Raw genomic sequence first — 17,498 nt, 5'->3', positions numbered from 1 at the left:
GAGGACTCTAGTAAGCTTCAATGTACTGCTTGCTTTTTAAAACTGAAGAGACTGAATTAGGTCTTGTACTAATGGAGAAATGGCTGAAAATATACTAGGGTCAAACCTTTCAGGCCAGCTTTTCTTCACCATTGTGAAGTAGGAAACCACTTCAGACAAATACAAATGTTTCCAATAATCCAAATGTTGCTATATCTCATAAAAGAGCGAAGAAACCTATCTGCATTATATCTGAATGCAACAGCAGTGCATACATTATTGCTGAAAATGCTGGGAACATTCGTAATTTTTACACTTTATCTTGACCACAGAATCTGGACTCTCAGTTTGTTCCCCCTCTGCAAATGCTTTTCTCTCTGGTTCTTCACTCTTCACATTAGACCAGCTTTGTATTTAAGCCCTTCCCTCGTCGCCATAGACAAGAAGCAACAGCATGGAGGCGACTGCTTGGGATTCCATGCAGGCTTGTGAACTGGGTGGTGGAGAAGGGGGAGCAGTAGCTCACTGCATCTTTCCCCCAAGCATGAAAACTAAGTGGGCTGCAAAAGGAGAGAGGGAATCCCCCTCCTCCATCCCTAGAACAGAACTGCAGCAGGCTGGTGCAAGAGGAATGGATCTCTCTGCCTCTCTTCTGCCAGTCCCTAGCAAGCTAGTAAATATGCTTGCAGGCTAGTAACTTTTTGTGGGGTTATTTGCAAGGCTGCATTATACCGTTCCAGGAGCTAAGGGCTTAAAAAGACCCTCATGACGAAAGAAAAGTGTTAACCTTACCCTTTGTGGTGTATGGATGGGTGAGAGCATATCCAGATCAGTCATGGGAAACTCCAGGCCTTTCCTCCTCAGGTCCTCATAAACAGCCACAACTCCTGTCAGGTCTGGTGTACTACGGAATGCATCTGCCCAGGACTGGAGAGACAGAAAACAGGTACCGCCTCACAGTCTCATAATCTGTCTTCCCTTACTTAAATTCTCATGGGGGAGAAGAGCAGGGTGTGTTATTGCTAAGATTCTGTAAGAGCACAGAAAAATTGCATAATGTGGTATCGGGAGCAGGAATCAAGTTTCCCGCAAATCTCTGCTTTATTTATTTATTTAGCTTCTAGGCCTTATGGCTTCAAATATATGTATTTAAAAATGTGTCAACTGTCAGCTGAAACCTCAGCAGTGGCTGAATAATATGTTTGGTAGCTGAAAGCAGGCTTCAGTGCCCTGTCTGCCTTCTTCCTCCTACCTTCCTTCCTCCGACACTGGGATACATTATGCAAAACAGCATATGCTGCAGAACACATTATGCAAATGAGATAAAATTATATTATGCAAATTGAATATATCTATGTGTGTGCTGAGGATTTGGATTGTAAAGAGTGTAACTTTTTACTTTTTAAGAAACGGAATACACTCAGACCTGAAAAAAACCTGGGTGTGTGCCTCAGCCCATGTTCAGACTCAAAATGGCTATATATATTGTGGGGTTCACGTTTTAATTCTGTGTCGATGTTCGTGTGCAGTATGGTAGGCAGGTCCCTGAAGGGCAGACACCATGCTAGAGAGATTAATGCACAAAGTAGCACCTTGCCATACGTATGTTTGAACTGACTTCCTTTGCTCCCTTCTATTATCTTTCTGCAGGGCCTGCAAGACAGAGCTGTTCCACCTGGCCTTTGGGTTGGTTTATGTTTGATAAGTTATGCTTCATTCTTTTATTGGTGGGCTATTTGGAAATGAGACTGCAGTTTTAATTTTGAATTTGTATTTTAATCTGTATTTTAAATTGATTGTTTTTATGTTTTTGCTGTTATTTTAATTAGTGTTAGCCGCCCTGAGACCGGTTTTTGGCTGGGAAGGGCGGGGTATAAATAAAAATTTATTATTATTATTATTATTATTTAATTTGCTGGGAGTTATCTGCCCGCGAAGGAAGGCAACTGTGCACACTTGTGCAACTCATCTCATGCACTCACCTGTATGAGGGTCAGCACCTTGTCGTGTACAATGGCTGGAGGATTGTTTTTGGGAAGAATAGTTCGAACCAGCACACCTTCTACAAAATCCTGGCTAGCGATCAGCGTGTGGAAGCGGTGGCCACAGTTTTTGACACATGTTTCAAGGACCTGTAGAACCAAATAAGATGTCAGTGAAGGTGTTTTAGGTAATCCATCCCATGCAATCCCAACTGGAAATACCAGTATTTCCACTGCAAAAGTTCCAAATGGCAGGCAGGCAGGCAGGCACAAGGATTTGTTTTGGTGCCCAGTGTATTTCCACTTGCTTTTGACTAAATCAAACACGCATGGCATATTTTTGTAGTCTTTTAGTGCTTTCCCACTACTTAATCAAAGATTTAACATCCCAGCTCAAAGGTTATACCTTTTTTTGGATTTACCTTCAGACTATCTCTGTCACTGATTTAGCTAAAACAAAATAAAATTAAAAATTCCTTCCAGTAGCACCTTAGAGACCAACTAAGTTAGTTCTTGGTATGAGCTTTCATGTGCATGCACACTTCTTCAGATGCACACGAAAGCTCATACCAAGAACTAACTTAGTTTGTCTCTAAGGTGCTACTGGAAGGAATTTTTTATTTTATTTTGTTTTGACTATGGCAGACCAACACGGCTACCTACCTGTAACTGATTTAGCTACTGAAGTAAACAGAATCAAATGATTATAATGGCACCCTGCCCTATAACTCCCCCTGAAAAAGATGGCAAGAAGCAAATGCAGAAGACTGTTGGGTTGGGGGGTGGGAAGAAACTGATGGGTTCTTGTGCATATTGAGAAAGGGGCACCATACTCACTGTCAAAGCCAGCATCACCTCATGGAAGTTCTTATTCCCTACAATCCTTTTCTTTATGGCTCGGAAAGCATCTTTGGGACTAAGAACAGAAGAAGCAAGATTACAAAAGAACTAGCATTGGAACAGGGACAAAATGTGCAGCTGGAATTTGCCAGGCCATAAGGTTTCATCAGTTTTGTTCCTCGGTCACTACCGTTAAGAAACCTACCCAATTCAACCAGCCAATCGAGTCTGCTACGCTAGCCATTCCCACAATATCAGTATCTTATCCCCAAAGTGTATTTGCTTGAATTAGAGGCAGAAATGCAGATATCAACAGGAACAAGAATCGCAAAGAATGCAAAGAGCAAGATACAGATAGGTATAGAAATTGAAAAAAAAAATAAGTAACAAAAAGATGTGAAAGGAAAAGTGTTATTTATAAAACATGTCCAGGTAAAGTCCTATTGTCAGGGAACTGTCCCCGGGCTCAGCACAGGGTGGTGGAAGGGCTCTCGGGATGCTACAGAGAGCCCCGGCCCCACCTGACCAGCAGCACCTCCTCTTCCAGTGGAGGAAGCAGCCATGTCTCTAGTCAGGAGGGGCATGCAGCTCAGGGGCTTGAGAGCAAAGGCTCTGGGGATGTTGGAGAGACACTGCACCCCCCTCGCTCAGCGGGCGAGGAGGGAGACACGCCATTTCCGTCGTCCCAAGTACGCAGAGGGGTGAAACGCAAGGAGGGGAGGCAAAGATTTCGGATACTGAAACTCTTATGTTGGGGTCCCAGCTGGAAGGGGCCACTCCCGGATTCTGCTAGTGACTGATACGGTCATGTTTTTCAGCACTCTGCACTGTAAATAGTTTGCACAATAAAACTGTTAAAAGACAGTTCGGACTCATGCCTGCTTACTCGTGAGCAACCCAACGCAGACCTGACACCTATTATTGTTGTCTCCTTTGGAATGAAATGAAAGAGTCATATCATATAGCATGCCAGAAAGGGACAGCTGTTGGGCAAAATCAGAGAAGAACATAAACAGCCCACCTACTGAAGAATATCCTGTTTCAAAGAGCACATTCATTCTGCAAGCTTGAGATCCATTCCACCAGTGGCTTTACAGGAGTAACAGTGAACGGAAGATGAAGACAAAGAATTCAGAAAGCAAGACATACAAACCAAACCACCGTTATTTATTTCGGCATGTCTTGCTTTCTGGACACTTTACAAGCTTTCTGGATGAAACCCAAAACTTTAGCAACACCTAACAAACTTTTCAACACAAGGCAAGAAGCTAATTATATTTGCATTACTGTGTTGTGGGGTGGGTTTTTTTTGGCAGAAGTGGGGGCAGAAGGTGGAACGAGATGCATTGTACTATAGAGAGAGAAGCAGAAGACAAATGTAACCATGCTAGGAGGCAGTGGATTTTGAGAGCAGTTAATGATGGTTGGGGGCTACCCAGTGGTAATCAAAGCCCAACTGCTGTGCTGTTGCCTGGTAGTGCAGCCAGGGGACTCACGGTTGTGGGGAAGGGGTGGACCAGCAGATGGCAGCTTGCTGAGGGTCTTCCCCAAACCTGGAACTAGCCAGGAATAGGATTACTAGCCTTCACCAGGCAGGGGGCCTTCTTGGTAGCAGTGCCCGCCCTGTGGAACATCCTCCCATCAGATGTCAAGGAAATAAACAACTATCTGACTTTTAGAGGACATCTGAAGGCAGCCCTGTTCAGGGAAGTTTTTAATGTTTGATGTTTTATTCTGTTTTTAATATTCTGTTGGGAGCCACCCAGAGTGGCTGGGGAAACACAGCCAGATGGACAGGGTATAAATAAAAATAAATTATTATTATTATTATTATTATTATTCACATCACCAATGACACTTAGCATATTAAAAGGGCTTCACAATGTTTACCCTGCTAACAAAAATTACACCAATGAGCCTTGTATCTCCTGAAAACAAATAAAGGCAAACAACATCCCATGGATTAGATCTTCCCATCAGATGCACATCCTTTACTCTCACAACCTATTCAGATGGGGAGCTCCTGAGTAGTCTCAGGTAGGTCCCAAGCCCACAGCTAAGCTAAGCTAGGAAGCAAATCCATTTCCCCCCAACGTCCAAGTAAAATATGGAAACTACTAGAACAGACCCAATGACTCACGATGGCATTGTATGAAAAACAAAACTGTGTGTGTGTGTGTGAGAGAGAGAGAGAGAGAGAGAGAGATGCAGTCATGCTGGGCTCATGGTGGAACAAAGGCCTAGGGTTGGAATGGACACAGGGGCTGCAAGGCAGGTGCGAGGAGACACAGCTGACAGAACCAGGACAATGCAGCCTGAAGCCATACCACGTTGCAATAATGAAAAGAACAAGAAGGCTTCCTTTACTTTCTGTGTGGGGAGATATCTGCAGCCACGTAAGCACTGAGCTGCATTCCATAGAGGCACCACTCCCATTGCATGTTGTTCTTGCCCTTCCTGAGGTCGCCAGCAAGCCCACTGAGAGTTATTTATAGTGTTCAGCATGGATGGGTTTGGCATTCCTCAGATTTCTGGATGCCTCAAAGCTGGGTTGTTCAGGGTATGTGCATGAGAGAGGGGAAAAAAGATTGGCAGGGGGAAATTAAGGATTTGGATGGACTGGAAACTTCACACTTCTTTGCAGCTCTCTGCTATTACTGTACTATCCGTATACCTGAGAGAACCTCAGTTGGAACTGAATGGGCCAGTTGAGATTTTTCCTGTCTCCGTAGTCACCAGCCTGGAGAGTATTAGACTCCCAGCGAGGGAAAAGAAGGCAGAGACAGAGAAAGACAGAGAGAGAGAGAGAGAGAGAGAGAAACAGAGAAGGGAAAGGAGGGCAATAAAGAAGGAACCCATCGAGCAGTAAGCTGTGTGAGAAAAGGAAAAGAACAAAAAAAGAGGAAATGCCAGGGAAAGAATGCAAGACAGAGTTTAATAATATGCGAAAAAATTACGGGAAAGGGCTAATGGTATATCTGGCAGCTGGCAGTACAAAACCCAGCTTCAAGCAGAATGTTGCTCTGGCAGCATTCTCTTCTGAAGGTGTCAAGGGACTTGGGCTTTTAAAACTAATGACTTACATTGCCAACCCCTACTCAAGAGATTTTTTCCCTGAACACTTTTTCCACTCATACACATTAGCGTAGACTGATGCAAGTCCGTCAGTGAGCATGTGCAAGCGTGTGGATAAGGCCACTTGTCTTGTAAGCTTCCTTACCCTTCTTCCGTCTCATTAATGATATCACAGATTTCCATGTTGAGGGCCCAGTTTTCGTTCTGTAGGGAGCCATCAGTAGCTTTCTCTGGAGGAGGAAGAAAACAGACAACATCCCTAGATTTGCTTCTGAAGTATAGAATCATAGTTGGAAGGGACCATGAGGGATATAGTCCAACCCCCTGCAATGGAGGAAACTATTTCCCCCCAATATTTTATACCCCAGTAATTCTTACTGCTGAATTTACTCTATCACTGCAAACTTTTTAATATGTTTACAATAATTGTCGAAACAATCTATAAATCACTCTTCTTTAAATACTTTTTCATCCTGATCTCTTATTCTGTTTGTTAATCTTGCCATTTCTCTATATTAATTTCGTCTGCCATTCTTCCTTTGTTGGTATTGTGTCACCTTTCCACTTCTGAGCACATGCCATTTGTGCTGCTGTCGCATACATAACAAGAGATTTCTGGTCTTTAAATACACTTACATCTATTATACCAAAAAGAAAAGCTTCTGGGTTTTTAACAAATTATCCTTTTCCCCAGCTCACTATAATGAGATTAAAAGTCTCAGGCTGTATGAATGGCAGCTGCAGCAGAACTGAGAATGGAAGAAAGGAAGAGGCAAGATTCCAAATATACAGGTGAAACTCGGAAAAATTAGAATATTGTGGAAAGGTTCATTTCTTTCAGTAATTCAACTTAAAAGGTTAAACTAATATATGAGATAGACTCATGACATGCAAAGCGAGACATGTCAAGCCTTTATTTGTTATAATTGTGATGATTATGGCGTACAGCTGATGAGAACCCCAAATTAACAATTTCAACTTTGGGGTTTTATCAGCTGTACGCCATAATCATCAAAATTATAACAAAGGCTTGACATATCTCGCTTTGCATGTCATGAGTCTATCTCATATATTAAACTCCAGTAGCTAATGAAAACAATTGCTTACATAAATAGACTTTTCCACGATATTCTAATTTTTCGAGTTTCACCTGTACATCTCCTGCCCAATAATCTTTTCCACAACAGACCTAGAAATAGCCTCCATATGGTCAGAAGCACTGGCAGTCTGTGATGTCACCATGACATCAGTAGCCTGTGCTGGCCACCGCAAGCCACTCAGCTGCCATGTAACTAAATAGTGGCAAACCCAGCAGTAGAGATGTAAAATTTCCAGAAATTTTGAAGCTCGAGGAAAAAACCCTGTCCCCCCCCCCCAAATGGAAATTTTTGGAAAAATGGAAAAAAATGCTACATTAGCACTTCTTTTTTCTTTTCTAGATTGAAAGTCATTCTGTAACTTTAGAAACATAAAATATAACTATGGACAATTTTAATGGGCATAAAATTATCACAACTAGCATATTAAAAATATAGTGTATACAAACAATTATTACAAACAGAATTTACTTTTAAAATAATATTTATTTGTATTTGTAACAAATGGAGCAACAATCTCCTGAACTGTTTACTAGTTTATGTGGAACAAAAAACACCTCCACCAACAATTTTTAAAAATCCAGAAGTAAAAATTATTCATATTTCCTTTCCACAGTATTTTAAAAAAAACATTCTCATACAAAGAACTGAAGAAGGAAGTCGGACTAAGTTTCAATGAACGGGCATGAAATTTAATCAGAATCATTTTCTGAGTTGTAATTAAATATATACTTTCAGGCCCTTTTTGTTGCTCTATATTTTCTTCCAGTGCTTTGAGGCCTAGTGAAGAGGAACAGAACCAATGCATACCACACGCATGCAAAAACGAAACTGAAACCTTTTCCTTTTCTGGTGACAACAGCACCTCCTAAAGGAAGAAATGTATCTTGTTCTTGCATTGGAGAGTTCAGTTTGTAACCTAGGACTTGCTTGTCCTCACAGAAATTAGAATAATCTGATACAATACATTTTTTTAAGAAATAATTTATAAAATATTTGAACCCCTTATCTTAAAATATTTTATTCTTCATGTTAAAATAAAACATTCCATAATCTATTTTTTATTTTTCCAATTTTTCGGAAAAAACAAAACAAAAAAGGCTTTAGGAAAAAACCCGGTTTCCCCCCGATTTTTTGGGGGGGTTTTTTCTGGGCCTTCACATCTCTACCCAGCAGCTGCTAAACCTTTGCATCACATCACCTTCTGGTACAGGAAACAGGTCCCCATCCCTCATGTCGCCAGATGCTGGTACAGTAGCCTATAAACAACTGCTTCCTGAGCCACTGCTGTTCCCAGGTCTCCACCTAGCGACAGCTTCTGACTGTAACCAGCCAACACCTGAGTCCTATTCCAGCTTTCTCTTCATGCCGCTGGCTTCATGCCACTCACCCTCTGGCAGTGCAAGGATTCTCCTTGCAGTACTGCATCAAAGACACAGGAGGGAAGACAGTGACTTCCTTGTTCTTCTCTTGTGTTGCAAGGAGAATTGCAATGGGCCACTGAAGTGAAGCAACAGACAGCTATCACGACCAGCAGCTAGGAGCAGAATCTCCATGCTTCAAGGCCAGAAAGTAGGGCAAACAACACGGGGAAAACACAGCAGCCCATTTGTAAACTTCCAGAAATATCTAGGTTCTTTCACATTCTTAAGGACTCCCAAAGAGGCCCCATAAATCAAGCCAAATCAGGAGCAAATGCATGGGAATGTATAAGGAGAAGAGAAATCAAGCTCCTTATTTCCATATGGATCTGGTACTATGGGAGCCTTCTCATGAGAGGATAGCGGCTCGCCTTAGACAGCAAATTCTGGGATACTCATTACAGGGCAAATTGTTACACAGTATTTTCATTATATTTTTACAGGGGGGTGGGTGGGATGGGGAAGACACACAAAGATGTCATGGGTTAACTCTGGCCATACAAAAATGCAGAAGCTGTTAATATCCAAATGAATGGGATGAGTAACAGAATGCAACAAGGGCAAACCCAGTCTTCTTCGTCTGATGGTGTCGGTGTTACTCACAGCAGAATGTTGAACAGCAAGTTGTTATTACCAGCGTCTCCACCCTGTAATCAGCTCAGCCTTAACCCTTTGTGGCAAGTGGGCCAAGTAAGCCTAGGCAGAAGCCTGGCCAGTGTACAAAGAGAAAATGGATACCGACCTAGCAGCAGTGGCACATGAAAGTCTGCAAAACAATAGGCTGAAAGAGGGAAACAGAGAACAACTCTATCTACTGTTCACGGATCATGTACCAGAGGCCAGTGGAGTAGTGGGACAACGAAGCATTGCACTTAGATGTACAGGTTAGGATGGCCATTAATTGTACATGGAAGTGCTCCTCTGCCTTTGACAGGTATAAGGTAAGCAGAACTTCCAACACTTGACTGCGTTGCGAATATCAGGAAAAGCTTTCCTAGGAGAATTTCTGAAGCTCTGTTGAAAGGGATGGAGAGGCAGACCTATCACTGTTGTCTAAGGAGTAGTCAAGGATGCCAATGAGATAAGGAGGGCTGGAAGTAATCTGCACAGAAAAGGCTTGGCAACAATAGTCCTTGAAGGGTAGTACAGTCGTACCTTGGTTTTCGAACAGCTTAGTTTTTGAATGTTTTGGCTCCCGAACGCCGCAAACCTGGAAGTGACTGTTCCAGTTTGCAAACTATTTTTGGAAGCCGAACATCTGACGGGGTTTCTGATTGGCTGCAGGAGCTTCCTGCAGCCAATCAGAAGCCATGCTTTGGTTTCTGATTGTTTTGGAAGTCAAACACACTTCTGGAATGGATCCCGTTCGACTTCCAAGTTATGACTGTACTGGCCTTGATGGGTAAAATATATAGCTGCTAAAGTCATCAGATCTTGACAATACACTGAAATTCTCTGGATCAGAAACTAGCAATTTTAGTACATTTTATAAACAAAACAAAACAACCAAAACACACACATGTGAGATAATTTAAATTCTATTTTCAGAGTATACCATACTCAAGTTTCATTAGGTTATTAAGTTTTTGTATGTGTTGGAAGCCACCCAGAGTGGTTGGGACAACCCAGCTAGATGGGCAGGGTATAAATAAATAAAAAAGTTGTTGTTGTTGTTGTTTTACTGAACAGGAAGGAAATAGCAAATGACAAGGATAGTTAGGGACAGGTGTAGAACTGTAAAGATGCCAAAAGCTACAGTGGCAGAAAGTGACCTATATTATCTGAGCAGGTATATCTTCAGTTTCTGGAAATGATGACAAATGTCACCTATTCTTTAATAATACAATGCCTTTAAAATCTCCCCGCCCCCTAGCAATGAAGGCTAGGAACTTCTTTGAATGGATGCCAGCCTCAGCAGAGGTAGCCACTTTCTGTGCTTCTAGTGAGGAATATAGGGCTGGTCTACGGATGCAGCAGAGGAGCAAAACAGAATCAAATGAGCTACTTTAGACTCAAAGTGGGGGATACCACTTTTGAATACCTTTCTGTGTAAAAAGACTCACTGATTGAGCTGCTGAAAAGGGGGATACTTTAATACTCCTCTTCATTACATTTCCCTCTGCCTCGGTTCTAATTGCAACTTTGCTAACCTCTACCCCAATGTGAAGAGATGTACTCAAGGTCCCAAAATATTTACTTTCCAGAAAGGAATGCAAGCAAGCTGCACATACTCCTCTAGCTGCCCAGGAAAGAGGCTTACTAATAAGAAGAAAAGTCCAAAGGAGCAGAATACAGCCAAACAACTAGATGACTATTAATCCACCAATTTAGAATCCAGTTTTATTATGTCCAACAGCAACAGCTTTGGAAGTTGAAACAATTCCTCGTATTTTGACGCATGTAAAGTATACACGGAAATCAGAGCAGAGACCGACACCAGCCAGTACATGGTGAGACAGGAGTGAGATTAGCAAATAAATCCAAGGACAATGCGAGCAACAATATATAAGGAAGGCTGGGCATATGCTGCATATACAAAGTAAAAAAATAAACAGAAAATCCAAGCTGCTTTCAGAACGAAGGCTGCACATTTGCTCTATGCACACCGATTGTCGGACAGATAGATATAGATACAGATATATTGCAGTATTTTATCTATTTTTAATGAAAGTAAATGTCCACATGTTAAACTCCACACAACTTTCCATGATGTGTTTGCTGGTCAGCACAGAACACACACAGGCAAAGTTTTACAGTGGGTGGCTAGCATTCAGTTCAGTGGGGTTTACTGCTAGGTTTATTGCAGCCCAAGAGCTTAACCACATTCTCACTAGGGACCATAGACTCATACTTTAGACTCAGCCGCATACCTGCAACACTGATATAATACTAGCATAGCGTATAGGATTGTTGGAAGCGTTGCTGTGGTAACAACTGGGAAGCATACTGAATCCAATTTTTCAAAGTGTCCTGTAATAATTATCATTATTATTATGTTTATTAAGTTCTGAAATGAAGTAAATGTGATAGAACAGACATCTGTCTGTGAAGATATAGGCCTAGGACCTGCACCTACATACCTAGACCAGAAGTATATGGATGCCAGGATAGAACCTTTGCCACTGAAGGTGTTAGGACATGCAAAAACTGGGGACAGATCTCAGCTGCCAGCTTGGGTATAGGAAGGCCTCCATGAGATCTTTGGGAGAAAGGGGCTGTTCTTCTCCTACCTAGGTAAAGGTAAAGGGACCCCTGACCGTTAAGTCCAGTCACGGATGGCTCTGGGGTTGCAGCACTCATCTCGCTTTACTGGCCGAGGGAGCTGGTGTTTGTCCGCAGACAGTTTTTCCGGGTCATGTGGCCAGCATGACTAAGCCGCTTTTGGCGAACCAGAGCAGCACACGGAAACGCCGTTTACCTTCCCGCTGGAGCGGTACCTACCTATCTACTTGCACTTGACGTGCTTTTGAACTGCTAGGTGGGCAGGAGCAGGGACTGAACAACGGGAGCTCGCCCCGTCGCAGGGATTCGAACCGCCAACCTTCTGATCAGCAAGCCCTAGGCTCTATGGTTTAGACCACAGCGCGACCTGCATCCCTCTTCTCTTACCTAGCATAAGACAAAGGTGGGCATCTTGTAGATGTAGACCTACCACCCCACAACCACCTTTAAATTAATTTAAAATAGCATAAAATAGTTGACTGGAGTAAATTAACCCAACAAAATATAAAGTATATTATTACGTTAAATTATTTTTCAGTAATCGGTTATAAAGGAAAACAAATTAAAATCGTTATCAAACACACTTCTCTTCCAGACCCAAACAGAACGTGCTGTTATTGCTACTAATTCAGTGTATCATCTGTTTTATGGAAATGGTTAGTGCCATTTCCAGCAATTAACAATCCCTCTGACAGATCACAGGCAATAAAGTGGAAGTGGTTGTGGGTGAGTGTGGGTGGTCCAATTATGACACCTGACAATCTAGCTCAGAGGTTTTTTTCTAACTGCTTGATAGGGATTCTAATGAAATACATATGGTATATGCAAAATCCTTCAACGTTCAACTCAAATTCTATCATCTCATTGCTCCCATCCTTCATCTGAGTGAATGTAGGATTATCAGATGAAAAAAGAAAGGAGGGAGCATTATCACATGGGACCTCTGGAGTGACCTTAAAAACAGAGACTGAGCTACACGCCCACTCAAACACTGACTATCTACAAAAGAAGTGGGCCACAGGGATGCTGACAGTGCTACAAACATCTTCTGTCACTCTAACTGAGCATTTTAAAGAGCACCTTTTTAGACGGACACTTCATACAGCTGGAATTTTAATCAGTTCCAGCTTCTTATTCGTAATAAATCCATGGGATGGATTTTGAGTTAGTGATGTTAAAAAAAGTGGGGGAGGGAGGAAATCCTGGATTTTACTCCTTTGATGAAGATTTACATAAACACAAAGGCTATTCATTGGTCACATGAAGGATCTGGATGCTGGGCTCTGTTTCAAGAGCTGTAATTAGAACCATCCACACCTTCTGAAAACTAACCCAGGGCAACATGGCTTCTGCACAGAAGGGTGTATCAGACAGCAGACACAGGAGCACAAATCTCACTGACAACAAACATGCCAAATTGTAGGTTAGCAAATGGAGCACTCCAAGCTTCAGCTTGTGCAAGCATCTCTGGCTTACTTCAAAGTCAGTTCAGGAGGGTGTCAGTTTGCCTCCAGGGTGCGGTGACTGGCAATTTTGTCACACAACATTTAAGTGTTATGTTTTACAGGCTAGTCAGGTTATTTCAGATTTCAGGGGGCTCTGGTATGCTCTATAACTGAAGCATTTACTAACTGTCCTCAAAATAAGTGCCAGGAAGGATGTTTCAGTGAAAATTTTCAGTGCAACTATCAGATTAAGAATTGATTCTAAAGACAGGGTAGAACATCAAGGGCAACATTACCGGTACAGTGGTACCTCTAGATGCGAACGGGATCCGTTCTGGGGCCCCGTTCGCATCCTGAGCAGTCTGCAACCCGCAGTGCCGCTTCTGCGCACGCGGTTGTGATTCGGCGCGTCTGCGCATGACGTCACTGCACGTGTCTGCACATGTGCGACCCACCGAACCAGGAAGTAATCCGTTCCATTACTTCCGGGTTCGGCATGTTCGTAACCCGTGCCGTTCACAACCCGCAGCGAACGCAACACAAGGTACGACTGTATATTGCTAACACACAGCACTGGCTGCAAATTTTGCAGTTGTAAAACATGGATTTTAAAATTGGACTTTAACCCTAGCTATTCCCTTTGATATGATTCAGTGCTGATTACATTGTTGTAAAAACAATGCATGTGCCTCCCTTAAAAGAGGGCAAAGCTTTTAAGCTGGTTTTCAAACGATAGAATAGGGATTTTAGAAATATTACCTAGAAAGAAATATTGCAGTATTTCATTCCGTTTCAAATCACTTTTACTCAAATGATTCATCAGGCACTACTTCACAATGATCCTAATTGGATAGATTTAGTCTTCAATTCAGTATCTTATACATTGTTACTAGGAGATATTTTCTGAAGATGGACATTCTCAGTACAGTACAGACAAATCAGTGTGTGCCATAGGAATGAAATAAGTAATTACGAAGAGAGCGGTCATTTTATGCTAGCTCTTCCTCATGTTTCAACTTCTGAATCATCCTTCATTAATCAGTCACAAACCCATGACCAATAACCATTGAAAGGGATTAAGTCTACACTGGACAGAAAATGCACGAATTTAACCACGTTATATCTATATTGTCAGCTTAACTTGTTGTTTTTTAAATAAAAATACAGCAATCTCCACCTACTGGATCCTGACTCACCAGTGGGTCTGATAATCTCCAGACTTTTCCCATGCACCATGGAAGCTTTAAGTGAACACAGCATTGTCAGAAGATAGATATGAATGACAGAACAGAGTATTTAATTTCTGCCAGCCTTTAGTGCAACCTTAACTAATGAAAACTGGAGAAAATATACAGGATTAGGCATCCCACTCCACTCCCCCCTTTTTGGTGGGGTACAGTGGCAGCCAAAATTGTGGCACCCCAAAGCTCTGTGCACAGTGCAACCAAACTGATCACACTCCCCTAAATCTGCCTCTGTGGTGTTCCTGTTTGTGTAGAGTTTACAAGGAATCCCGAGGGATTTATCTGCCCTCAGCTTTATAATCACTTGTAGCACACTTCCTACAGATACCACTGGATTGCCTCAGAAATAAAAATTTCCCTGCCTGCCAGTAGCAGCGATAGTCATCTGCTAAACATCCTAGCAGGCCCGCCACTGGGATCCACCACTGGCTCTCTTTTTGTGGCTAGACAACCCAAAGTGTCAGGCAGCTGGGGCTCACTGCCGTTTAAGTTTCCCACAATGCCCCAGTGCAACACTGCCAACTACCCCGTGCTGCTCCTGCCATCCCAGCACATGAACCCATGGATGAAGGGCCACAACTTGTGCCTACCCCTATCCATGTACGCAGTGAGAGATTTACGTATAAGCTAAACAAGCTATAGCTTAAGGCCTCACTCTCTTGGGCCCCCAAAAAAATTTAAAGGAAAAAAACAACTGGATGTACATTTCCAAAATATAAGATAAAAAACAAATAAAATAAAACCTACATACATTAACAGTGTTTTGTGTTGTGTATTACTTTGATAAAATACATATTTTGTTATGTGCAAATGGCTTTAGATACCTATTAGGTCCATAAATTACCATATATCATGTATTCAACACAAAAAAGCGACAATTTGTTGCTGACAAAGGACAGCTGGACATATAAAGGACCCCATTACCTTCAGTAGTTTAGGACCCCATCAAACCTAAATCCCGCCCTGCATGTACACATTTAGTGGTTCCGTGGAAACAGTATCAAGCCTGTTTTTCTGGAAAGGCGCTTCTCTCTCTGTCTCTCCTCGGAACAACCATATGTGACTAGCAACTTTTAGGATTGTCTTTTGAGATCTCTAGGTCAAAGACCAGCTTGCCTGGAGTGCTGCACAGAGGTGCAAATAGAAGGCCAGAAAGCAGCACCTGTTTAAAGTGGCCTGCCAACAAATGCTGTTGCGACACCCGCAGCTTCCTCCACGCCTCTACACAGACCCACTAGGTTGGCAGCCGAGGAGGGCAGCGGGACTTTCCCCTGAGCCAGGTACTTTACAACCTCTCCATATTGTCCTCAGGCAGCCCCCTGCCCTCCCCTCGCTTTGGGAAGGTGGCCGGGATGAGTAGCGAAGGGTCTTTGGCTCCAGGGGGCGTGGCGCCGACTCAGAGCAGGGCGCGGTCCCTTTAAATGAGAAAACTTTTTATCTAGTGCGTGAGACTCCTCCCGCCCCCCCACAAGCCCCGATTGGCTTCGGAGGGCAGCCCCGAGAGCCCACCTCCTCGCTCGCTCCCCATTGGCTAGCACTCGTTGCTGATCAACAGAATCCCGTCTTCCCATTGGCCCAGGTACACTGAACACCGCCTTTGGGGGGACTACAGGCCCCGCCTATTCACAGTGAAGGTAACCCCCCCCCCCCCGCCTGAGGTAAGAACCTCGATGGGAGGGGGGGTGGGGAAATACGCGAAAACGCCACAGAAGCGAATTTGCGTAGTTGGTGAAAGGAGGGCCGCGGCGGGGTTTGGCGTTCTTACCGATGCGCTGCCCCACGGGAGAGCTGAAAGGGTTGCCCAGGAGAAACTCCATCGCCGCTGCCGCACAGCTCAGCAGAGATCAGCTGACATGGCCCGCGAGAGCGCGTCACGTGACCTCCTCGGGACCGAGAGAGGCGTGTCCGCGGACCTCCCACTCCCGCCTTCGTGACGTAAGCGCCCGGCGCGTTCCAAGCTCAACTTCAAAGGCGATGTGGTTGGGGAGCTTTACGGAAGGGATGACTCAGCGGGCCAAGGGGAAATGGAGCGCCCGATCCCAAACATGCTCGCCGGGAAAGCAAGTCCCAATGAGTGTGGGACTTGCTTCTTTGCGAGCATGTTTGGGAGTGGAGGCTTTCAGCGGAGAGAGGTGGGTTGGCTTATGACGATGGCGGATGACGTCACAGCGGATTGTTAACTGGGACACAAACACGCACTCTCTCTCCACCCCTGCCCTGTGGTCTAATACGTTCCTTAAGCAGTTGCTGCTTTGAAATACCAACGCGGCCAGTGCAGGTCTTTTGCAATAGTATCTGAGGGTTTCGTAGATAGTTGTGGTGCCTGCCAAACGAAATGTTTTCCTCCGTTACCATCCAGACTAAAGCAGCACAGGAGGAGCAAAAACCTCATCAGCTGCCAAAACTGAAGCAAACTAGTTTGGAGGTAGTCTTGGATTCTCAAAGAAATCAGCCCTGAGTGCTCACTAGAAGGACAGATCCTGAAGTTGAGGCTCCAGTACTTTGGCCACCTCATGAGAAGACTCCCTGGAAAAGACCCTGATGTTGGGAAAGATGGAGGGCACAAGGAGAAGGGGACGACAGAGGATGAGATGGTTGGACAGTGTTCTCGAAGCTACTAACATGAGTTTGGCCAAACTGCGAGAGGCAGTGAAGGATAGGCGTGCCTGGCGTGCTCTGGTCTATGGGGTCACGAAGAGTCGGACACGACTGAACGACTGAACAACAACAACAAAAATAGATATGATCGGGAAAGATGATGTGCTTCTTAGCCTGGTGCTGACAAAAATATAGTTGGAGAGGGAGGTTCGTCTGTTAACACAGCAATTAAAAACATGCATAGAAATTTTACATTTTAAACTGCTTCCAGCATTCTCGGCCACTAGAACTTCCTTTGGGAGTGTGTTTAAATCCTGCCTAACCACAAAAACTCATAAACAAAAGAATCACCCACAGGAATGTTCACTTGAAGAATAAACGGGTTCCAGATTTGACAACATATGGTATAGGTCAGGGGTGGCCAACTTCCAAGAGACTGTGATCTACTCAGAGTTAAAAACTGGCAGTGATCTACACCCTTTGGGGGGGGGGTTCTGGTCAAAGTTGTTGAGCTTTTTTTTTAGGGAGGAAAGCCCTGTTTTTGGTGGTTCATGTCATTTTAGGGGTGCAGGGCAAAGATGTTGAGATTTTTTTA

General features: G+C 43.6%; 1 protein-coding gene across 5 annotated transcripts in view; it reads right to left on the bottom strand.

Moving 5' to 3' along the window:
• The window catches only part of TOM1 (target of myb1 membrane trafficking protein), a 33,607-nt gene extending 17,397 nt beyond the window's left edge, over nt 1-16,210 (bottom strand). For 4 of the 5 annotated variants that reach the window (XM_033161638.1, XM_033161640.1, XM_033161641.1 and 1 more), the window contains exons 1-5: nt 16,071-16,210; nt 6,022-6,106; nt 2,799-2,877; nt 1,962-2,111; nt 772-906 (exon numbers count right to left, since the gene is read on the bottom strand). In XM_033161638.1, coding sequence (XP_033017529.1) covers nt 772-906; nt 1,962-2,111; nt 2,799-2,877; nt 6,022-6,106; nt 16,071-16,122 — 501 coding nt within the window. In that variant the 5' untranslated portion in view covers nt 16,123-16,210. Of the gene's footprint in view, nt 1-771; nt 907-1,961; nt 2,112-2,798; nt 2,878-6,021; nt 6,107-15,467; nt 15,587-16,070 lie in introns of those variants that run through there. The other variant, XM_033161642.1, reaches the window with a different exon arrangement.
• Nucleotides 16,211-17,498: the final 1,288 nt, after the last annotated feature.

The sequence above is a fragment of the Lacerta agilis genome, chromosome 10 (genome assembly GCF_009819535.1).
Source record: "Lacerta agilis isolate rLacAgi1 chromosome 10, rLacAgi1.pri, whole genome shotgun sequence".
NCBI lineage: Eukaryota > Metazoa > Chordata > Lepidosauria > Squamata > Lacertidae > Lacerta > Lacerta agilis.
The sequence above is the reverse complement of the archived record's forward strand: the minus strand, read 5'-3'. Positions and strand labels throughout refer to the sequence as shown.